Source organism: Impatiens glandulifera, chromosome 3 (genome assembly GCF_907164915.1).
Source record: "Impatiens glandulifera chromosome 3, dImpGla2.1, whole genome shotgun sequence".
NCBI lineage: Eukaryota > Viridiplantae > Streptophyta > Magnoliopsida > Ericales > Balsaminaceae > Impatiens > Impatiens glandulifera.
This window is the reverse complement of record NC_061864.1, coordinates 16,240,130-16,266,117: the sequence shown is the minus strand read 5'-3', so window position 1 is coordinate 16,266,117 and position 25,988 is coordinate 16,240,130. Positions and strand designations below refer to the sequence as shown.

Below are 25,988 nucleotides of genomic sequence, written 5' to 3'. Positions count from 1 at the left end.
ATTTCACAAGTTCATTTTCTAATAAACATATTATAACAGTAAGATCTATAAAAAAAACCATCAAAAAGAAATAAAACATGACCAAAAAGCATAATTAATACCTCCATGATCATCCAAGAGGCCATCAACCTTTGGTCTCGTCAATTGAACCTGATGAATGAGAAGTCAAGTGTGGATCATCTATTAGGTCCATCCTTAGGAATGAATACAGAAACTCACATAATGTGCATATCACCCATAATGTCAATAAATATGATCTCTTTATTATAATATATAATGTTTGTTCAAAATGAAGTCACCAAAATTTCTCTATTTTGAAAAAAGGTCAGGGTTGAAAAAAAAAATAAAAGTTAGAATAGAATCCTTACAAAGTTATTCCAGTCCAGAAAATGAACAACATGGTCAGGCTCCTAATGACCCTTTTTAAATGGATTCACATTTCTATGTTCATGAAGGATATATTATTCTCTTCTATCCCCCAACCAGATTTGTACAATTGATTAATAAATAGTAACTATATTTTAAATTAAATGATATTCTTCATGTGTAATATTTAATCAGAATAAAAATATTTAAAAAAATAGTTGGGTGTTAGATGAGCCTTACCCAGTACACATGCAAAAAAACAAGCATGTTTGCTATTCTTTATCTTCCTGTTCTGAAGTCTCCTGTGAAGCCATTGACTGATTTTCCTTTTCATAAGGTATAGAGGGGCCGTGATGTATGTAGCTGGTTGACTTCCTGTATTGGATTAGAAAATAATATGTTCAAGAACAATGTAAAAAGCTAGCAGCTAGCTCTAGTATGAATCATGCTAGGAAACCGATGATTAACAATAACAGATAATGACTATATATCAATTTGAATCAAAATCTAATAACATCTTGACAGAAATCCAAACCAGTTGTAACTTCAACACCAGGGGTTTCAAATTTTCAGGATGACCAGGTGTACTGCTGCTTCCCCATTGACGGAAACTCTTCGGATCTTGTTCCTGAGATGTAAAAAATGATGTAATCTAAGATAACACATTCATTTCTAGCATATAAACTGTTAGATCTAAATCTAGCTAATTAAGTGAGAAAAGAAAACCTTTAACACTGTCATATCCAACAAGGTGAAGTAGAGCATGACCAGCGGAGAGAACGGGGAAAAGGATGCGATCGGATGAAGGTGATGCATTGTGGGTTGTGGAGCGGTAAATTAGGGCTTGTGAAAGAGTCAATGAAAGAAGAAGAAGATGCCATTGTTAAAGAGAGAAAGATGAACATGCCCTAATGGCGGTGCGAGGAACTGTAGGGGATTCCTATGGTAAATTGTCATCATACCTCTACATGTTGGAGATGAATAATCCGGATACCATAACAGACATACAGACGGATGAACACGGCTATTTCAGGTATATGTTCATGTCCCTAGGCCTCTCAATTAGGGGTTTTAGAACCAGTTGTCGTCTTGTGTTGTGCGTCGATGCCAATTTTCTTAAGCATAAGGTTGGAGGTCAATTGTTGGTGGCTATAGTATTGGATGCAAATGAGCAACTATATATTGTTGCTTTTGACGTGGTTGATTCAGAGAATAATAACTCTTGGACATATTTCATGCAACAACTAAGAGTGGCAATTGGATCAGTCCAAGATCTCGCATTCGTATCCGATAGACACTCAAGTATTGCTAATGCATTGTGCTCAGTTTTTCCAGAAACATATCACGGTGCATGCACATACCACATCACATCAAGATGAATATAATGGCCAGATTTAAAAATGATCACTGTCACGCAGAATTTGAATTGGCTTCTCGTGCATACATTGTCCCAATGTTTAATCGGTTTTTTGACAAGATCAGGATTAAGGACCCTCGTATAGCTGTCTATTTGGCAGATATTGGGATGGAGAGATGGAGTCGTGCATTTTCCCCGATAAATGATACAATCGAATGACAAGCAATTAAGCCAAGAGTTTTAATAGTCACAGTAGAGAAGCTAGAAAGTATCTCATATCAACCTTAGCTGAATATTTAAGATTCACAATACAGGATTGGTTTCAAATTAGAAGAGAAAAAGCGGATAATCACAAAGAACGTTTATCTCAATATTGTGAAAAATTCTTACGTGAGCAAGCTGAGAAAGCTAGACTGTATAACATCAATTTACTTAACCGATTCGAGTTTTATGTGCATGACGGTGAATCTCATTTTAAAGTTAACTTACACGCAATGACTTGTAGTTGTAGGGTATTTGATGTATCTGGTCTTTCTTGTACTCATGCCCTAGTTGCTGTCCGTACACGAAAATTGGATCCCTATGAGTTTTGCTCAAGGTAACAATTGCATTTTTAATCGTTATCTTTAATCTATCTATCTAACCAATTTCTCACATGTTTAATCGTTATCTCTTTCATGTATTACTCAACTCAAATGTGGTTGAATGCATATTCGGAGACATGTTATCCTCTTGGTGATGAAAAAGAATGGGATATTCCGAAAATTATCAAACAATGTGTCTGTCTAAAACCACCTATTAAGGTGAAGAAATGGCGACCAACAACAAAATATAGGTCATCCCAAGGTGAGACTTTTAAGGTCCGAAGACGATGCAGCTCATGTGGTGGTCAGGGTCATAACAGAGCAACATGTAAATCAGTGAGCTTGCACCATCTACTGCAAGACTAGCATCTCAGCAGCAACATCAACCATCATCATCTCAGCAGCAACATCAACCATCATCTCATGTAAGACTTTTTACATTTATAGTGAATTGAATACAAAATAGTGTTTAATTCTAAGTGGTTAAGGATTATCTAACTGTTTTTATATTTGATTTTAATGGAAGTAGGACCCAAGCAACTGAAGGAACGCATGCGCATGTAGAGGAAAAGCGGTGCTGCATTGGTTTATTCATTGAAAACCAAATTTATTATGAAATGTAAACTTATTTTGGACTTATTCATTGAAAACCAAATGCATTAGATTTCTCTTTAGAATATTTGAATCTTAATTATGTAAACAGAGAAGCCACAAAGTGTCCATCTAGGTTGGCCATGCTAATGACTCAACTGGTTGAACAAACAGTGACTCACAATTATTGTAATACGCGTGAGTGAGTCATGTTGTAATACGCGTGAGTAGTAACTGACGCATATTGTAATATGCGTGAGTCATAACTGACACATATTACAATGTGCGTGAATTATGACTCACGCGTATTACAATATGCATGAGTCATGTTATAATATGCATGAGTAGTAACTTACGCATATTATAATATGCGTGAGTCATGTTGTAATATGCATGAGTAGTCACTGACGCATATTGTAATATGCGTGAGTTATAACTCACGCGTATTACAATTCAGTATAACACAACATGTTAGGATACTAGACTGCCCACTTTCTAATGATGATGATAACAATATTCATTATTACACAACATGTTACAACAATAATATTCAGTATTACACAACATGTTAAACAATATTCAACATATTACAACTTCTAGGCTCTAAAATTTGGTGGAACAACCTGACTGCCCACTTTTCTCTATAAAATTTTATCTTATCTGATATGCAATTTTCTAGACAAAGTTTAGCAGTCAGGTACTCTATATACATTAATACAAAAGCGCCACAGTCCCCACTTATTGTTGCTTTTGGTACTTCTGGATGTGAGATTCTACGAAATCTTAAAGTCTCATTTCTCATGTTAGGATACCTGGCCATTTGAACTTCAGACAATGCTTTATGAAGGAAGGGTGGCAACATTTGACAAATGAATATCATGAATTCTACAAAATCGTCGTCTTTGAAAATTGACTAATCGCAATCATAAACATCAATTCTCCATTCTTTCATTCGTAGAACACACAGTGCCTAGTGCTTGAGGTCGAGACCATATGCGAGAAATAGACCATATGCGAGAAATACACCATATGCAAGAAATAGACCATATGCGAGAAATATACCATATGCGAGAAATATACCATTTGCGAGAAACACGCCATATGCTCAAAATACACCATACATACCTCAATATCCTCCACCTTATCATTCACAATCCCATCATTGTTCTTCTCGTCCACTATCCCATCCTACAAAAAATGATTGAATTAGACCAAATGCGAGAAACACACCATTTGCGAGAAAAACACAATATGATCCACCTTCTCCTCCACAATCCCATCATTGTTCTTATCCTCCACCTTCTCCTCCACAATCTCATCATTGTTCTTCTCCTCCACTTTCTCCTCCACTAGCCCATCCTACAAAAAAAACAAAATGATTGAATTAGACTATTTGCGAGAAATACACCATTTGCGAGAAACACACCATAGGCTTGAAACACATCATATGCGAGAAATACACCATTTGCGAGAAATACACAATTCGCGAGAAACACACCATTTGCGAGAAATACACCATTTGCGAGAAATACACCATTTGCGAGAAATACACAATTTGTGAGAAATACACAATTTACGAGAAATACACAATTTGCGAGAAACACACCAATTGCGAGAAACACACCATACATACCTCAATATCCTCAATCTTGTTCTCCACAATCCCATCATTGAATTTCTCATCAAGCACATCAGCTTCTAACACAAGCCCATCATTGTTCTTCTCTATCACATCCTATAAAACAAAATGATTGAATTAGACCATTTGCGAGAAACACAACAATTGCGAGAAATACACCATACATACCTCAATATCATCAATCTTCTTCTCCATAATCTCATCATTCACCAAATCATCCTCCACCATATGCCCATCCTAAAAAAACAAAATGCTTTAATTAGACCATATACTCGAAATACACCATATGCTCAAAATACACCAAATACTAGAATAAGACCATACCTCAATATTATCATCAATCAACACATCCTCATTCTTCGTCTTCTCCATAAGCCCGGCATTGTCTTTCTTCTCCACAAGCCTGGCATTATCATCATTCAACAAATCCTAAGGAACACATTCACCTTATTCAAATCTTCCTCATCTATCTCCTCCAAATCTTCCTCATCCTTGTCTTCCTCATTCACCTTCTTTTTTCTCCTAGTGTGGTTGATAATATGTCAAACTGTTGTTGTAGTTGATTTAACATATCTTTTATGAGATTTATTTCAGTTCTTATATCAGTTTTTAGTTTATTTAGCTCCTTTGTAAGTTCATCAAATCTACATCTATCATGGGGAGTTGTTGTTGTTAGAGTCGTGGGAGAGGATTCATCATCTTTTCTACTCGTGGCGCTCTCGACAGAATAAGAGTTGCTGGTGCTGGGGTAGGGTTGCGAGTTCTTCTACTCGTTGAAGGTTTTCTTTGGCAGGAGTAATTTGTCTTTTCTTCCTCATGTCAGGTTTATGAGGAACTACATTTTCAATATCTCCAAATTTCCTCTTTCTGCAATCAAGATCAAAAAAGACATCATAAACATTACCTCTCATATCTTCAAAGTCCTCCCCAACATATAAGATCTTCTCTTCTTCAAACAATTCCATCTTCTTGACAATCTTGCCTTGTAGGGCAGTGTGAAGATCAGATGCAGTGCTCTTCCTCCTGGATTTGTACTGTATTATCCTTGGGCAGACAAGCTCTTGCGCTTGGAGCATCGTTTTACTTGCAAGATTATGGACAAACGTTTGGAAAATCTCATAGGTCCACACTTGTAAGGCTAGTGCGAACCCATATACGGTATAAGAAACATCGACATCCATGTCTTTGTTCTTCTTCCACATGGCTTTATTCTTCTCTAGATATAGCAACCTGTAGCGATCAAGGTCATTGGTCAAACCCTTTATGGTTGCTCTAAAGGACAACTTTCCCCATGGAAAATTGAGAAAGTGTCGATGTCCTCGACCATGCTGAGGAGTTTGATATTTATTATCCTATTTGGGTCAAGGGCGAAGAGATATTGGGAAACTAGGTATATCAGCCCCAATTTCCATGCATCTTCCTTATCAGAGCAGGACACGAATTTTGAATGAAAGTCTGTTGTTCTAACAAGTTGATTACTTTTAAAATATTTAACAACCAAAGGTGGACATTCTTTAACCTGATTGAAAATGGTTTCCTCCGCAAGAAATCTCCCAAAATTGAGGCATGTGACCACTACAAACTCCTTTATCCCGAAGCACAACTCTTCTCCATTCACGAGAAACTTCATCTCCATAGAATTTGAGCTGGACTTCCTGAGGAGCATTTGGTGTATAATCGTTCCTAAAAACCGTAGTAATGGGTATCTTTTGAATAAGAATCTGAATTGGGTTTACTCTACCCTTTCCGTTAGATTCATTGAAACAAACTTGGAGGCAATTTTTTCGATATTGGTTTTCCATGAGACCCTCCCAGCAAACTCAGGAATTATGGTGGACTCCATCTACAAAACAAGGAACAACATTCGAGTAAACAATTCCAGAAAATTATAATTACCTAAACTATTTCAAATAAGACCCCATATTCCCACCAAAAAGCTCACCGCAATCTGAAAGACAGGAATTGTTTTGATATGTAAGGTAACCAAAATCATGTTACAACTAGTTGTCTTAATAATTTTTAATAATCTAAAATACTAATAGAATTAACCATTGAGAAATGCTTGCAAATTGACAGTTCTAAATACATTAATATGAAAAACATAATATAACAACTCAAGCAACATCAAAGAATACACGAAAATGCCATTTCTTAACAAGAACATAACAAATGTCATTTCTCGTTTGTTAAGAACAGTGATATACAAGAAACATAACAAATGTCATTTCTCGTTTGTTAAGAACACTAATATACAAGAAATGACACAATGCTCGTGAAATGAAAGAATAAACGAGAAATGCATGCATGTAAAATAAGAACATTGATATAATACTCGTCATATACCCTAAAAGCATATACACTCATATACACACATAAACGAATATATGATACATGAACCCTAAAAGCTAAATACATCAATATCCATCAATATAAACGGCAGAATATATATCGAAGAGAATATTACATATTAAACCAAAACATAACCTAAACCTAAACCTAAACCCTAAGCCCTAAACTCACTTGAATATATCGAAGAGACGGATGACGGACGACGAACGATGATGTTGAACGAGGTTGATCGATGATGTTGAACGAAGTTGGAATGGAAAGTCGACAGTTGTAAAGACGAAGTTTTGGAAGTCGGGGTGGGAGAGAGTCGATCGATATTCGTGAATGGGGTTTTGTTTTAAATTAGGCAAAAAAATCTATATATGCAATGAAAGACGAGAAATGAAACTCACGCATTTTCATCTAAAATGCGTGAGTTGATTAACGCGTTTTAGATGAAAATGTGTGAGTTACATTTCCCGTAAATGAAAAGTCGAAAAATGCGATTCACGCATTTTCATCTAAAACGCGTTAATCAACTCACATGTTTTAGATGAAAATGCGTGAGTTTCATTTCTCGTAATTGAACGATAAATCAGACGCACGAAATTATAGACTTTTCGCAAGACAAAAAAGTTCATTTTTCAAGTATTATGAGACCGGTCCATTTATATATTTAGGCACTTTAATAGGTCATTTCATCCAATTTCCCAGCATGTTGGTAACAGTATCGTAGGGTCAAATTTATTAATTATTTTTTATTAACAAAAACATGTAATTTTATGATTTTTAGTATATATATATATTAGAGCTAGTTTGATTTGAATTTTGTTTTATAATATTTATTCAAATTTTAATATATATATTTTTTTTTTAATTATCAAACAAACTAATAAAATATTTTTATTTGAATAAATTTAATTATTTACTTATAAAATCTTAATTAATAATCATTTTACTTTATTTTTATTAAATTTAAATTTTAAATAAAAAATATATTATATTAAGAATAAATTATAAAGCTTAGATATGGATTGTTTAAGAATTTTTATTTGAAACTTATATATCTGTATATTAAGTGTTATTGATTTTTAATTATTTAATTATTAAATTTATCTACTAAAATATTAATTATTTTTATAAAATTTAAATTTTAAATATAAAATTAAAATAAAATTAATTAATTAAAATTTTAAGGTATTATTATTATTAACTACTTAATTAATTAAGTAATTCAAATTTTAACCATAATTCATTGATTCATAATTTATGGTGAATATATTATAACAAAAAAATATTATTTTCTAATTTATTTTGCCATGATTTGTATATAAACGTATAAGACAGAAAAATATATATATATATATATATATATATATATATATATATATATATATATATGCACATATATAGTTATAATAATACTCTTTCATGATTCATTAGGTAAACAAATAAAATCAACTTAAAAAAGAAAATAATAAATAAAACATACATGTAATGAATACTATTTTTATGAGTTGTGATATAAAGAAATAATAATATTTAAAAAAGAATAATACAAATATGACAGCAATATTTTGAATAGTATTTCAAGATATGTGATAAAAATAAATATATACCTAGAAATGTGAGAGTAGAAAAAAAATCTACAATTAGTTTAATTTAGTTTTTTTTACTTAAAATTTATATATTTTTATCATTTTTTAAATTTATAACTAAAATATTGAAATATTTAGTTTAATTTTTATAAAATTTAAATTTCAAATAAAAAATATTATAATATTTTAAACAATTAAAAATTCAATATCATATTTTTTTCATTTGTTTTTTAAATTTAATAAAAAGATGAAAATCCACCTAACGAGTAGCGAAGCTCAGAAAATAATACCTACAAAAGAAAAAATTTTAAAAAAATAGTTTAAAACGGTGTACAAGGAAGATCCTCCTCCATCACTAATGTCCAACCAATTAGTGCTGAAAACACATCCACTGTCGCTACGTCCCTTCAAGTTCAGGAGTATGCGTGATAGAAAATCAGGAGATTATAAATGAGCAACCTCGGAAAAATCTAAGAAGAGAATACAATAAACCGATTAGATTTCTTACACCTCCTATCTTGAATGACAAGAGGAAGAAAAATAATTAAGCGTTAAACATTTTGGAGCTTATTGTATAGTTATATGGATTATATGAAACGTATTATACAGTTATATGTTGTTATATGGAGTGTTATATATAGTTATGGAATATTATTTGTAGTTATATGAAGTGTATTGTATATTTGTATAGTTATATGAAGTGATTGGCAAACATAGAATCTTTAAATTTAACCCCAAAACAAAAAAGACAAAAAAAAAGAAAAAAAAAAAAAGTGAAAATTATAGTCATTCTATATTCAGGCAATGATGTTAACTGTTTTGAGGGTATTCAATTTAATCAATCTTGGTATAAGAATTGTTTTTGTTCTATAACGCATCATAAATCATTCAATTCAAATAACGTGTTATAAGCCATTTAAAAATAAATAATAATAAAATAAATTTAAACAATGAAGGTCATGTCCATGATAACGCAAAGTAGCATCCCTAAACCCTATTAATAGTAAAAAAGATACCAAATATTGCACTAAAGATGACCTTATTCTACCAATTAGATTGACAAATGCATAGTTTTCAACTCTAGCTCTACTAGAGAGTGGAAGAGAAAAAAAAAGTTATCTTTTATATGCAAATTAGAATATAAGATAATATATTTATATATAATCTTATATTCTAATAAATAGGAATCCTTCTCCACGTATGCACATGAGCAACATCAAACCTAATATTCCTCCAAAATTGTTCCACACTATTTTGAAATCTAATGAAAGTTTTAGCATTTTTTTTTATCAAATCACGATAAAATGACAGAAAAACAACATTTGAAGACAAAAGAGAATCGATCACCTTTCGACTTAACGAGAGCAAGTTCCTTTATATCACACCATTTATTTGGGAAATTGAGAAATCCCTTGCCTTGGCAAATTTCCTTTATATCAATGAAACAAAGGAGTAGCTTCCCAAAAGCTTATCAATGGTTTTCTCCTCTCCCACACAAAGAAGGCATTTTGTGTCGGTATGCTCATATATTTTATTATTAAATATTTAAATATGGTAGGTTTCTGGTGTGCTTTTAAAATCACTCTAAACAATAAAAAATAAAAAAAAAGATTAATGTTGAAGAGCAAAAAATGTCTAATAATTTTATAATTAAAATATAAATAATACTATAAAAATTACAAATATAAAATATAATATTGTAATTTAATTTAGTTACATACTTAAATCAGTGGCTAGACATACTTTACACAAAAATGATTCTCCCTATTCCTTTAGTGAGAATGAATTGAAAGTAATAATAAATATAATTTGATTTGAAAAAGAAACCCAATTTAGTTAGAACTTTATACGATATAATTTTAAATTAGTTATCAAAAGGTTTTAAATTTAGACAATAGAAAAAAAAAAATTATTCATACTTGTAGTTATGTTCTTCTTGTTTTATTGTTTGAAATAGTCTTATTATTTTAAACAAAAATAAATATGTAAGAAACTATTTCAAATAAAATTATGTATAAAAAAATATTTAAAACTCATTGTTCAGTTTGGATTTTAGATAACTCTAACAAAATTAAACATTATTTCACTCTCCTCTCTTCTATCAAAATACTTAAATCATTAATCAAAATATTAAAATATTCTTAATTTTAAATTATTTTTTATTTTTTTACATATATCAAATATTTTTTTAAGTCTTTTATCAAAAAAATAATTATTATCTCCTTAAAATCATCCACAATTATTATTATTTTTATCTCTCTAAATTCTTAAATAACTCTAATCGACCAGAAAATTATATCTATTATCCAAAATCTTATATAACTAATTAAAAAAAAAAAACTCATTTTAAATTTTTTTTTTCCTCTCTAATACTATACAGTGTTTATCTCTTTTGTCTATTAGAAAATTTTAACCATAATAAAAAGAAAATATTTAAATATAATCATATTAATTAAATCACTAAATTTATTAAATAAATTTTAAATTATTTTATTTTTTATTTTTATTATTATATATTAATAATTTTAAATTTTCTTACAAAAATTTCTCATATTTTCAATAAACATATCAATATTCTTCAATAAATTAAAATTTATTTTAAAAAATATGTTCACTCCCTCTCATGTTATTATTAAACTCACACTATCTTTCTAAAGTAACGCTCTCTTTCCAAACTTCTTGACACGGTGAATAGTGAACCAGGGCTTATTCATGTTTTTTTTAGGAATTTATGTTAATTTTAAATTTTACAGAGAAAATTGTTTAAATGTATAATATATTAATTATAATTATTTTTTATTCATTTATTAGTTAAAATTACTAACAGATTATTTATGTTTAAATATATAATAAAATGGACGATCAGGATTGATTGCAGACTTTGCAGTATATGGTCTAAGAATAGACTGTCAGGATGCATGTTAGGTGTCTCAGAACACTCACGGGTAATAAAATGGACGATCAGGATTGCTTCTAAAATATTATCAAGGACACGTTTACGTCAATGCAGGTCACATGACTTAAACAGGAAACAAAGAGAAAAAAAAGGAAAAAGTTGGCATAATGATTGGACATAATTTTATTTGTAATAGTTTTATATTTTTAATCATTTCAAAGTCTTGTGTAATATATATTACAAAAACAAAATAATTATAAATTCGTATTTGATTGAGTTTATTAGCTGATAGGTTAATAAGTCAATATTGAAATATAGTATTATAATATATCAAAAATATCGATTTTTAAAGTATATCGAAAAAATGTAAGTTTTGATATCGATAAAAAAATTATTAGTACGGTAAATGTATTAGAATTTTATAAAAAAAAACTAAATCAAACGAAACTATAAGAAAAATGTACAGATATCATAATGTTCACTTTTAAAAAATAGATTACCATTTTATTTTTTTAAATATGATTTTGTTTAATAATAAAAAAAAAAATAGATTGTCTGGATTTATTTTGTTAAATTAATATAATGTTTTTTTTCTATTTTTAATTTTGTTAAGAATAAATTAAATGTATTTTATTAGTTCAGACTTTTCAGAAAGAAAAAAAAAATTGCACTAATTTGGTTCTGCTGCTGTAGAGAAGAAGAAAGCTTATCTTTTTCTTGTATCAAAGTATCAAACCCTATTTATTATACATGGATGGATAATATGTTAAAGGCTCGTTTGATTCATAGTTTACATTAAATGTTTGCATAATAATTTATTATAATAATTTTGCCTAGTAAATTAACACAAAAATTATAATCATATATATATATTTTTTTTTTCATTTAAACGAGTTATTTTCTTTCGAACCCTGTTCTATGATGAATAAGCTAAAGTGAATAAGATGAATCATTGTACCTTAAATAATAATAATAATAATAATAATAAAATTCTCAACTAACATCAAACAAACAAGAAAAGCAAAGATGAACAATGAAAAAGTACCCCTTTATCTCAATAAAGTATAAACAAGGAAAAAAAGAGAGAGGCGTGCTTGTCCTTCCTCTGCCCGAACAATGCCTGATCGTCCGATCATCTTTCCAAAGGCCCTCATCCGCACGATCCAAAGCCATGCCTCTGAAGGGGACAAAGATCAGCAGAAAATCACATATGGGTAATTTCGGAATTCCACTTTTGTTTAGGGTTTCGATTCCCTATCTTTTGGGTATAAATAAACCCTTTCGGCCATTCAAATAGTTTATATTTTTTTTTGGGTACTCTTCCTTTCTCCAGATTTCAAATGAGAAGGGATCACTGTTCAGGTTTTGATTTACTACTTTCTTTTAAGCTTTCTAACCCATTCTTTTATACTCATTTTACGTTTTATTATATTATTTTGTGTTAAAATAACTTATTTCAACCATTTTATAGGAATAATTTATTTTAAAGAAGACGGATGATATGAAATTCAAAATTACAGAGGTATGAAAAATTAAAATATTATTAACCTTTTGTTAATTTTTATTCAGTTATTTATTAATCTCATTATTTGAACTGTTATCTAATTAGTCTTGAAAATTAATTGCTGACACATCTTATCTAATTAATTTTTTGACTTTCCAGTTTTGCTTTTTATAGAAATGAATTCTTAGATTTAAATTGGTTTTGTTATTTGATTATTTTGTTGGTTTTGTTAAAAATAAAATTATATTTGATAAATAATATACAATAAAATAAAAAATAATAAGTTTTTTTGAGTTATTAATTAGTTTCATAATTAAAATATGTTTTTTTTTATAATTTTATTTTAATAAAAATAAGTATAAATATTTTTTTAAAAAAAATTGCAGCTATATTTTTTTTATTCAGTTTTCAACCTTCTATCACATTCTAGAAAATGTTTGTTTAGAAATATTATTATTATTTTTTTTATTAGTAATGTTATTTTAGTAAGATACACTAATAATTATTATTATTATTATTATTATTTAATCTTAGGCTGATTTTTGGGTTTTACACAAAGAAATCATGATAAATTAAAAGAAATTTTAAATTATTATGTTTAAAATATTTCGAGAAGTTTGTTTATTTGAAGGAGTATCTAACAACCTCATCTCACAATTGGTCAAACATGTTAAATACTTTGAGATTTTTATGATGTTTTGTCTAGTTAACTAATTATATGTTTTTTTTTTATCATAAATAGGTTTATAAGATGAAAATGAAATTTTTTCCAGCAAATAAATATATAATAAATCATTAAGATTCATCATATATGTATATTTTGATTGATGGAGGGATGGTAAGTATAAAAATTAATAACTCAATTTTATTGTTCATATTTTCTAACTAAATTATATTTGTAATTTTTTAGAATCTTTTTGATATTGAGGACAATTTGGAGAGAAATTTAGGGGTTGATAAAATTTGTGGTGAGGTCAATATGGTATGTTCGGAATTGCATTACATAGCTGCTAAGACAACTGAGTCCACTAAACTATTGCGAATGCACATGTCCAAATTTTTCGACATAATTAAGGCTAATATCGTTGATGGCCCAATAATACTTAACAATCTGATCAAGGTTAGTTTCATAAATTATATTATAATTTATACTATTTTTGGCGAACTACTAAAATATGTATTTATTTACTTTTTATGTGCATCAGCATTTAAGAGGAACAAATGTGGCAGCATCAAACAAAATTGAGGAAAAGTTAGACTGCGGACGTTTGGAGTTGCCTTTTCCTGTCTACTTTGCTGCCGAAAGAGGATTTGTGCCTTTAATTTATAAATTACTTCGAGAAATGGTGATCCAGATCAAGCAGATTCTAATGGTAGAAAAGTTTTGGTAAGTTTTTTATTTTATTAAACTTATTATTGATAAATGTTTTAAATAATAACTAACCTAAATATGTTTGATTTGTATTAACAGCATTTTGCAGCCGCCAAGGCAAATGTTATTATGGTAAAGATTTTGTTAAAATACAATGCCTATCCTAACTTTAGAGGTACCAATTATACCAAATTCTTTATTATTAATGTTTGTTTTTAAATTTTATGAATTGATATAGTTTTTCAAAAAACTGTTATAGATGTTGATGGTATAGTTCCGCTTTGGAATGCATTGAAGACAACTTCTTATGAGTGTATTGAAGCACTGGAAAGAGGTGGTGGAGATTTATGCCAAGGGGATATGGCTCGTTTCGTTTTTGATGCGATTCAAAGGAAGGATGGAGAGACGATGCTAAGTAAAGTTGTATATTATGGTGGAGATCTAACACTCTATGATGAAAGTGGAGACACGCCTCTTCACGTTGCTATTAGAAAAAGAAATTGCAGCATTGTTAGGTATTTAATGAATCAAGGGGTAGATGTTCACGCTTTGGACAAACAAGGACTGAGTTGTATTAGTTTAGCTAATCAACTCAATGACATAGGCATCCTAAACATTTGTCGTGGTAAATTTGAAACATGGCTTAAAGACAAGCCTAGAGCTGGAAATGAAAGCTCATCGTCGCTTGCGGAACAGAGCTGATCGATTAGAGGATATGTGAAAGAGTATATTCTGTTTTTTATGTGTTTTGTATGATTTTATTTAATCTGTGAGAATGAGTCTGAACTTATTGAAATTGAAGAAACAAGTATTTGAATGAGTGGTATTGTATGTTTGAGTCTATGGTTATATTGAGTTCATATATGTTTGAGTCTAATATTGTTAGAACTACTGCAATATTTTAGGTTGCACGTCTTTTGTCTTCGGTACTTGAAATCTGAACTCGTGATCCAATTGTATCAATTCTGGTAACAATTGTCAAATTTTGCCGATTTTGTTTTTCGATTTTTTTATCTACTGGCTCCTATTGCAATACCATATATAGATCACAATAGAAAGAGAACACCAATACGAAAACCCGAGAACAGAGATCTCACCTTGATTATAAATAGGAATTGTTTTGGGGTTGGTTACCATCTTGAGTAATATTTTGTTCTTCATACTATTCCATCCAGACAAGTCCTAACTCCTAATATATATATTGTCTTTTGGCCTAACCTCTTTTCAACCGTATACATAATACATTTATTTTTATTCATATATTCATGTTCATTTTTTCTATTTGTATTTGTTTGTGGTAACTTAGGCTTGTTTGATGTGGTCTTATCTTGAAATAATCAGATTATTTCTAGACAACTTTTTAGAAATGAGGATTGATTACATCTGGAATGAGATGGCTTTAAGGGAAGCAACCGAACCGAAGAAGACGAAGAGAAGATAGAATTGGCTAGCTTTAGAAAGAAGAGGAAGAATAAGAAGATGAAGATCAAGAGCAAGAAGAAAGAAGCTTTTATATATGCTTGGGGAATTAAGACCTGGAGTGAAACCCGAGAAGAAGAAGAAAAGTGTTGCTAATGAGATCAAGGAGAAGTGCAAGGAAGAGGAAGCACGAGGTAGTAGAAAATAGCGTTCCTTTGAAAACCGAAGAACCGAGCAATCTACAAACAAAATATTAATTTTCTTATATTTTTCTTGAATTACCCCATCTTTGTCAAAATATTAATTCCTTGTTTTACCCCATCTTTGTCAAAATGTGAATAACGTTAACAAATTGAGTAAAAGTAGTTAAAATATATATTTTATAACTTTATTGATACTTAAACAAATAATTCAAGGAACTAATACATTTATTTTATATATAAATCTCACGTCAATTTTAATTTTTTTTTTTTTACTTTTCTTAAACCTAAACTTAGCTATCCATCCAAAAATCTGAAATATCACATGTCTTCTTTGTATTGTCTTTTAATTAAAATGACGGTTTTTGGTCTAATAAAAATATATCGATGAATTTTTCTCTTTAAAGAAAACCTAACAGATGAGCTTCTGAAGTAATTCAAACTTGTTTTAAAGTTTGAAGATGACTAGAAGAAATATTGGAAATATACAACAATTGAATATATGCATTTGTCTTGTTAAAATAAGAGAATGAACATTGTTGGAATTTTTAGGGTCACTTGTATAATAAATAATTGTGCATATGTCATATTTAATATAAGCCAAAATAATGTGATCTAATGTGAAATTAAGTTTATGGCTTATGGGTGTATTTGTCATGAATATAAAGTGAGGATACCTAAGTGGCATTTCTAATTTTATGAAGGGGCTAAATTAGAAATTGTCAAACTATAATAACTAACTTATTGTTGGTTATATGTAACGGTAATGGTCCCCATTTGAAGTAACGTCAATTCTCCTTTGCGTCCCCATCAACAGAGAGAGAAACCTATTGACTTACTCATCAAATGGAAGAACCATTCCATATAAGGAAAGTTTAAGGAAAGAATCATTCAATCCATAAAGTTTAAGGAAAGAGAAGATTCACTATTAATGCGATTAATTAAGGTACGCTTCCGCCGCATTCAGATTTTAATTTCTCACATATTGAATTAGGATCTAATTAGGATAATTCTAACAATTGGTATCAGAGCCATCCTAATTTAATTATGTGAAAAAATTATATCGGTGTAGATATATATGCATGAAATTTATAGGCATGCAATTCATAATAAAAATAAAAGCATGTTATTAGGAATATATATATATATATATATTAATTTGGTATAAATATATAAAGATTTATCGATTTATAAATATTTAGATTCTCTGGTTTTGTTAAGTTCCTAGATCTTTAAGTTTCTGTAAAGAGGAACGGTTATATATTAATTAATATCGTATGATGTTATCATGAAGATTGATGAGAAGAGATATTTGAATTATCTCATAATTAAGATTCCTCCTCGGTTTAGGGATATTTAGATTCTCAGTAATCATAAATATATATATATATATGTATAAATTTATAGATAATTTCATGTTTTCGGATTATATATATTGGTTTTGATAATTTCAAAGACATAATATTAGGTTATAGATCATTTCATATTTTCGGATTATATATTGGTTTTGAGAATTTCAAACATGATATTAGGAATATATATTGATTTTGATAATTTCAATAAATTATGATGAGAATATATATATATATATATATATATATATATATATATATATATTTATATTTGAAAATTTTAATCGAATATATATATATATAGATTAAAGGATATTTAAATTTTACCATTAAGATTAAAAGAATATTTTGAATTTTCTCTTTTCAATTATTTTGGAATATATGGATATATTGATTTTTCCAATAATATGGAATAACTTATTACAAAATATAAAGATTTATGATATTATTTAATAAGGTTTACTAGATTTATGGTTAATTAAGATTCTCGTTTAGATTTTCTCGTTAAAGGAGGAATTATACGTTTTAAATTGACGGTTGATATTGGTTTAGATTTTCTCGTGTTAAAGGGAGAAATTCTCTGTTTTAATTTAGATTTTCTCGTTAAGCGAAAAATTCTCTGTTTTAATTTAGATTTTCTCGTTAAAGGTAGAAATTCTCGGTTTTAAATTGACCGTTTTAAATTGACGTTGATATTTGTTGTTAAGAGATTAAATAATATATAATATATATTATAAATGAGAAGAGAATTAAGGAATAATGTTTAAGGTTAAGTATATATATATATATAAATCAATATATAATAAAATTTTAATTATATCCTTTATTTTAGGATTAAAAGATTAAGGTTAATGATTATTAATAACTTAATTAATAATTGGATTTAGGCTAATATTTGAAATTTGGTCAAATAAATCTTGAAGATTTATTATTTAATTTAATTTAATTAATATGAGACATTACAAATTTCAAAATAAGTAAGATTTGGCCTATAGTATAATTTTATTTTTTATAATAAAATAAATTATATGTTTCTGGGAAAATTATATATTATTGATTTGAGTTATATACAATAATATAACATTTAAATTTAAATTAATGATATTATTGTTCATTATTTGGATTGTATTGATTGATACAAATAATCACCAAAGTGACAATGTTTGTTGAAATTAATTCAAGACAATTTTGAATGGTAGTATTGTGTAATTCATGTGATTATATTATTTGGCCCAAAGGCTGATAATTAATTGACAGAATTGCATTAATACTTGTGATGATAAATATGTAATAATTATAAAGTCTTATTTATGTGAATAATTAATCCATCCAAAGATAGATTGATTATTTGACATGTCTTATTATTAATGTTTGATCATTACACCAAAATATTATTAGCAATTAATATTACTGTCCAAAGACTTGATATTAATGTTGCATTAAGTATTTTGAGATGGGATAAATCATTATTTGAATTTAATTGTTACTTAAGTTTATAAATGTGAGCAACTATTTTATTAAAATATTCTAAGTGATTAAGGGCTATAATTTTTTATTATGTTAAGTTAAAGATAGTTTTTTTTAGACGAGACTGCAATATATTTTTGAGGATATTGAGTTTGAGGGGAGAAATGATTGTGTCTTTAAAACTGATTTAGATCAATAATTCCTATTGTGGAAGATTTGATTTATATCTCAAGTGTTCTTGACATTGATAAGAACTTTATTGATATTGAAATCAAGAGTAACAAGACAATATGATCAAACTCATTAAGTACAAACTCAACAACCTCAAAATCAAGTGTCTTTATGACAATCCAATTTAATTGAATTACTCTTTAAGAATAATTTATGGTACTCGTTACATATTTTGATATGGAGCTTCACCATAGTAGATGTTAAGGGGTTTTTCAATAGAGACATTGAAAAACAATTTGGTGCAATGAGAATACTTTGTGTCGAGAGACCAAATTAATATGGTTTGCAAATTAAAGAAATTCATCTATAGACTTAAAGAAGCATCTCGTTAGTGATACCACAAATTTTACAAAATAATAATTCTCTCTTTTGGTTTTGAGGTGAATTTAATTGATTATTTGTGTATCACATGTTTAGTGGGAGTAAACGTCTATTTATGGTTTTATATATGGGTGACATTTTGTTTGTCACAAATTTTGCTTGACATTAAGTAGCCAATACTTATGAAATATTTGAAAAGAATTAAGAATTAAATGCTCACATATAAGAAGTCGGAAAGTCTTGAGATCATTGAGTATTCTGACTCCGATATTACGAGATGCCAAAATAGTATGAAATCTACTTCGGATAATATTTTTCGCTAGCTGGTTTTGTCGTTTCTTGAAGAAGTGTCAAACAAACACTTATGGCGTCATCCACTATTGCAGCGAAATTTATGACATGTTACTAGACATCAAATTAAGTGATTTTGACATCAAGTTTATTTAATGAAAGAAATGATACAAAGTGGATAGATTTCTATAAAAATATATGTGTACAAACTATATGGTTATGAACCTATTGGCAATAGGTTTATCGTCTAATGTCTTTCATAAGGATATTACTCGTATGAGTGTCGTAGAGATCAACGATCTCTAACTTCAATGGGAGTTTGTAATTTTGACATCTTCCAGTTTAATTATTTTATAGATATTTATAAAGTTTTTATTCTGATCAGAACTTAAGTATTATTCAGTTCATTACACTTTGTATAATTATGTTTAAAGTATGATCTCACTAAAGTTAAGTAGGACCAGTTGAAAATTGACATGAAAAGATCACCTTGCATGGAATTTTCATTCCTCACATTCATGATATGATTTGTCAATTAATTGTATTGATTTATGTGATCATTGTTGGGTCTAGTTGTGCTTAAATACAACGACGAGCTCTTTGGTTCTATATTGATATAATTAATTGATAAAATTGTTTAATACAACATATGATTAAGATGACATAAAACTTCAGGCGCATTATGGTTGATACATTTATTTTTGTACATACGTGACCCAGTGGGAGATTGTTGGAATTTTTAGGGTCACTTGTATAATAAATAATTGTGCATATGTCATATTTAATATAAGCCAAAATAATGTGATCTAATGTGAAATTAAGTTTATGGCTTATGGGTGTATTTGTCATGAATATAAAGTGAGGATACCTAAGTGGCATTTCTAATTTTATGAAGGGGCTAAATTAGAAATTGTCAAACTATAATAACTAACTTATTGTTGGTTATATGTAACGGTAATGGTCCCCATTTGAAGTAACGTCAATTCTCCTTTGCGTCCCCATCAACAGAGAGAGAAACCTATTGACTTACTCATCAAATGGAAGAACCATTCCATATAAGGAAAGTTTAAGGAAAGAATCATTCAATCCATAAAGTTTAAGGAAAGAGAAGATTCACTATTAATGCGATTAATTAAGGTACGCTTCCGCCGCATTCAGATTTTAATTTCTCACATATTGAATTAGGATCTAATTAGGATAATTCTAACACTAATGAAGATCACATACTAATTTATGTAACGAAAAAGGTAATATAAATTTCTTTTTGATCGATAAGAAATTTAAACAATTTGTATTTAACTGTTTTAGATCAAGTATAAAAAATAAACATTAATACATGTTAAAGTGGTAAATATAACCATATATTAAAATTGGAGTTTTGATGGAATAAAAATTTATGAGAGTTCAAAATTGAAGAAAAGAAGAAGTTAAATTTGATATCTTAAATTTGATATTTATTTAATAAAATTATTAAAACAATATTTATTTGATATAATATATCATATTTTATAGTGATACTCATTTTTTTTCAAAATATAAATTTATAATCTAAGTTATTATTAAAAAAAATCAAAATATGATATAATAATAATAATAACTAAATATTTAAAGTAAAATTAGCATAAATAATAAACCAATAAATTATTTAAATGTTAAAAGACTAGTAAGTCGCGTTTTCACTAAAAAAAAATCTTTAATTTGAGATGATTGTCATTTTCACTTTCTATATTATAAATAAACATAAAAATAACTTCTATGCCCAGTTATTTTCGTTCCAAATCCTTTGGACGAATCCCTTTATTGAATATATTGTATAATCTATAAGTAAACATAATTTACATTTCTTTTCAACATCAACGTCAACATTATCCAAGATCCACAATTATTAATTATTCCCTATGTTCTCGATTAGGTCCATAAAAGTTGTAGATTTGTCCGGCATATCTAATATACCAATTAATATACTTAGAATATCAATGCAAGAACCAACGGAAGTCCATGTATATCATATATTTCTTTTATTTCATAACCATATATTTCTAGGTATATCATATTCTTTAATTGGATAACCATATTTCTATGTATATCATATTCTTTGTATATCATGTTTTTTTATATCATATTCCATATATGCAAGGGCGGAGCCACTCATGGGATAGGTGGGCCCCACCTAAATTAAAATCTTAAAATATAAGATTTTATATATGCATTAGACATGTGACTCTTAGCCTAGTTGGCTATGTAACTAAACAATGAAAATGAGGTCAGGTGATCAAACTCTGGCCTCACCTTTAATTTATGATAACAATTTTTTCTAATATATAAAATCACATAATAATATTATTTATTTTAAAATTATATTTATATAATAATTATACATTATTTTTTATTTATTTTAATATAATTAATAATACAAATTATTTATAAGGGTAAAATATAAAAATTAAAATAATAATAGTAATTTATATTTCTTAATTTTAAACTATTTCAAAAATTTATAAGAAAATATAAATTAATATTAATAAACAAGTTAAAATGGTTACATTGATTCGATATTTAAATAAAGAATTTGATATCCCTACTCAAAAACCTAATAAATCTCCTAGAATTGATGTTGATGTAAGTTCTCTTAAACTTGATTCATCATTACGTATTCCGATATGAAAATATCCTTTTAATCAAATGGATGAAATTAGACGAACTTATATCAAGATGAGGTCATATCAACCTATTAAGGATGAGTACCCGCCGACCAAATTTAGAAATCAAAATCGACAGTTTCAAAGTCATTAGTTTAAGAAATTTACTTAGTTAGAATACTCTCCTTTGAAAGATGCTGTTTTTTGTTTCCCATGTTTCTTGTTTGCACATAAGCAACCCCAAAAATCTACATTTACAATAGATGGATTCAAATATTGAAAACGAGTTAATGATGGGGATAGATGCTCTTTTGTTATGTATATAGGATGTAATATTTCACCACATAATAGGGCAGTTGAATATCTTGATAATCTAATGAATATCTTTGTCATATTGACAAAGTAATGAATGCATAGTCTTCATATGAAAAACAAAATAACAGATTAAGACTTACAACAACTATTGAAAACACTCAGTGGCTCACTTTGCAAGCGTGTGCATTGAGAGGGCATGACGAGTCTCTATCTTCTAATAATCGTGGAAATTTTATTGAAAAAAAAACGGAGCATAAAAAGTTAAATCTGAGATGCAAGTTGAAGTCAACCCTAGGTAATTTTTCATTCTGGCTCCGCCCCTGCATATATGGTATGTATGTAACCAGTACCATACTCTTTTTAATATATAAATGTATGATCAAACCTATAATAATAATAATATTTGATTTATTTTAGGAATAATGGGTCCACTATATCCAAATTAACTAGTAGAGTTCAATATCAAAAGTAATACTACATCCAAATCAACAACGATAGATTTTGAGTGTTAAAATTAAAAAATTGCTCAATATAATGGTTACAACATATAATAGAGTCCACGTTTCGGACTTACATAATGCGGTCCCCTTCCCTAAGTTAATAATACCAACTTTTAAGGACTAATTTTGATGACCATTTCGAACTACTATTAGATTAATTCTGATGGTATATGTGGTTCTCATAGGCTTTTTTTTACTAGTGATAACATATTTCTTTCTTGGATTTCTCTTTTAATCTTTCTTACAATTTGTTTATCTTATTCTAGATTTAATATTCTGCACTTAGATTTAAGACCACCCACAGCAGGGGACTAAATGGTGCAACAGGGTACAAATGGGTATCAAATTTTGATACCGGTGCAAATTTTATTTCCAGCTGATGTAGCCCAATGACAGCGCGCCAAGTGGCAGCGCTGGTGGGTTATTTTTTTTTTTTTTTAAATACTACTTTTGCATAATAATTGATCAAAATAAAAAATATATATATATCATTATTTTTTATTTTTCGAGATCTATAAATAGAGACTTGGTTTGTGTTATTTGGACACCAAAAAACTTCTGGAATTTTCCACCATATTATCATCCTTGTTTGTATCACTTTTCTTTTGAAATTTTCAAACTCTTTAATGAATCCTTCATAAAACTACAACTTATTTCCAAATTACTTCCCAAATCAAGCTCAAAACCCAAATATACAACTTTCGAATCAAAATATTGAACGTCCGGAAAATCCCATGAATACCGGAATCCATCCTAATTTTCCACAACAATATATGATGCCACCAAACTTTGGCATGCAATACCCGTATAACCATACTTATATGCCTTATGGCTATCCATCTATCTCTGGAAATAACTTTCATGTCTCTCATACTAACTATCCAAACAGTGAACAACCAAATGATCTAAACACACTCCGTTTTAGTAGTGGTTCAACTAATATTCCCGAGTGGATCAACCAACCAAGATATATGGTAGGAGAAAATGAATCTGGAAGTAGTGGATCAAAGAGAAAAAGTGGAGGTGATGAAGTTGAATCCTCAGCTCCATCCATCGTACGTCCAGAAGGTAGGGACACAACAAAGAAGAAAGCTAGAAAAGCATCAACTTCAAAAAAATCAAAGGCTAAAATTGATGAGGAGTTATCTAATGTAGCCTCTACTCTTAAAAAATTTGAAGAAAGGAGGGCTAGTATTGCTTCGACTATGTTGGAGTATACACGTGTTAGGAAGTTGGAGATGTTGATGTCCTTGAAGAATAAAGAAGAGCGTGATGTTGTGGACGAGAATACTTATCAGATGTTACTGAGGGAATTGTTCCCAAACTAATTTGAGTGTTGTGTACTTTCAAAGTGTGTGTTTTAATTTTCAAATGTGTGTTCTTCAAATTATGTGTCAAATGTGTGTTCTTCATTATATAGAGATTCCAACTTTATAAGAACGTCTCCATCTCCACTACCTTCTGACTTGATAATGACAACACCCATACATAGAGATTCCAACTTGATAAGAACGTCCCCACCCCCACTACCTTCTGACTTGATAATGAAAACACTCATACATAGAGATTCCAACTTGATAAGAACGTCCCCACCCCCACTACCTTCTGACTTGATAATGACAACACCCATACATAGAGATTCCAACTTGTTAAGAACGTCTCCACCCCCACTACCTTCTGACTTGATAATGACAACACCCATACATAGAGATTCCAACTTGATAAGAACGTCCCCACCCCCATTACCTTCTGACTTCATAATGACCACACCTTTATTGAGAGATTTTTAATATAAAAATTGTATGCACATCGTATGATTTCTCACTTCAAACTTTTCAACTTTAATCTTCTTCTTCATATCATCATATGGATATTCCCCCAGACCCTTTCAATCTCGAAGAGATTCAACAACAATGAGAGTTGGAGGAATCTTTACTCAAAAGGCAAAAAGAACTTCTTGAAGAGCTTCAAAGGCGAAACAATCGATCACGTAAAAGAAATTCTATAAACAGGGACCATGGAGTTGCCCATCAGAGGCTCATGGCCGACTATTTCGATGGGCCATGCGAAATGCAATTTAGACGTAGATTTCGAATGAGAAGGCAATTGTTTCTCCTAATTGTAGAAGCCGTAACAAATTACAACCATTACTTCACCCAAAGGCGGAATAATGCAGGAAAGCTTGGATTGACACCGATCTAGAAGTGTACAGTTGCCATGTGCATGCTTGCATATGGAGTAGTCGGGGATGCATGTGATGAATATGTGAAAATTGGAGAAACCACTACACTTGAGTGCACTCGTATTTTTTGCAAAACAATAATTGCCTTGTTTCAAGATGAATACTTAAGACGACCAAATGGGGAAGACTTGCAGAGGTTACTCCAAGTTGGACAAGAGCGCGGTTTTCCTAGAATGATTAGAAGTATTGATTGCATGCACTGGGAGTGGAAGAATTGTCCTAAGACTTGGCAAGGGAAGTTTACTAATGGACACAAGGGCACAACAAAAATTATCCTCGAGGTAATGGCATCTTATGATTTGTGGATATGGCATGCTTTTTTTGGCATGCCCGGAACATTGAACGATATTAATGTATTAGACAAGTCACCAATTTTTGACGACATTGAGTCTAGTGAAGCTCCTGCTGTGAACTTCAGTGTGAATGGTCGAAAATACAATCTTGCCTACTATCTTGCTGATGGAATCTATCCTAAATGGCCCATCTTTTTCCAATCAATTCAAATACTCCAAGGAGACAAAGCGTAGTTGTTTGCAAAACAACAAGAAGCATGCAGGAATGATGTAAAACGTGCATTCGGGGTACTCCAAGCACGGTTTGCTATTATTCGCCAACCAGCTATGATGTGGGATATTGATGGCATAGGTAAAATATTTAGGGCATGCATAATTTTACATAATATGATTGTGGAGGATGAACGAGATTCTTATTCACGAAATTGGGAAAATATCGACTTCGAACGTTCGAATAGTTGCGGAGGATTGACACCGATCTAG

At 29.4% G+C, this 25,988-nt stretch overlaps 1 protein-coding gene and 1 pseudogene across 3 annotated transcripts; both read left to right on the top strand.

Moving 5' to 3' along the window:
• The first annotated feature begins 12,676 nt into the window (after positions 1 to 12,676).
• Positions 12,677 to 15,053, top strand: LOC124932955 (potassium channel AKT1-like). Of its 3 annotated transcripts, XM_047473674.1 has the most exons (6): positions 12,677 to 12,721; positions 12,831 to 12,881; positions 13,774 to 13,983; positions 14,069 to 14,250; positions 14,335 to 14,410; positions 14,495 to 15,053. In XM_047473674.1, the coding sequence occupies exons 2-5, from the start codon at positions 12,861 to 12,863 to the stop codon at positions 14,369 to 14,371; spliced, it is 450 nt and encodes a 149-aa protein (XP_047329630.1). In that variant the 5' UTR covers positions 12,677 to 12,721; positions 12,831 to 12,860; the 3' UTR covers positions 14,372 to 14,410; positions 14,495 to 15,053. The 3 variants fall into 3 exon arrangements, with proteins under 3 accessions (XP_047329630.1, XP_047329629.1, XP_047329628.1); XM_047473673.1 differs by lacking the exons at positions 12,677 to 12,721; positions 12,831 to 12,881 and adding an exon at positions 13,655 to 13,701; XM_047473672.1 differs by lacking the exons at positions 12,677 to 12,721; positions 12,831 to 12,881 and having other exon boundaries at positions 13,707 to 13,983.
• Positions 15,054 to 25,010: 9,957 nt separating this feature from the next.
• LOC124929846 lies at positions 25,011 to 25,988 on the top strand (annotated as a pseudogene).

What these genes read in the sequence shown, in the direction of transcription:
- LOC124932955 (XM_047473672.1), top strand. Translation starts at nt 14,365, where the DNA reads ATGGTAAAGATTTTGTTAAAATACAATGCCTATCCTAACTTTAGAG. An exon ending in TGCCTATCCTAACTTTAGAG is followed by an intron (nt 14,411 to 14,494) that starts GTACCAATTATA and finishes AAACTGTTATAG; the next exon opens with ATGTTGATGGTATAGTTCCG.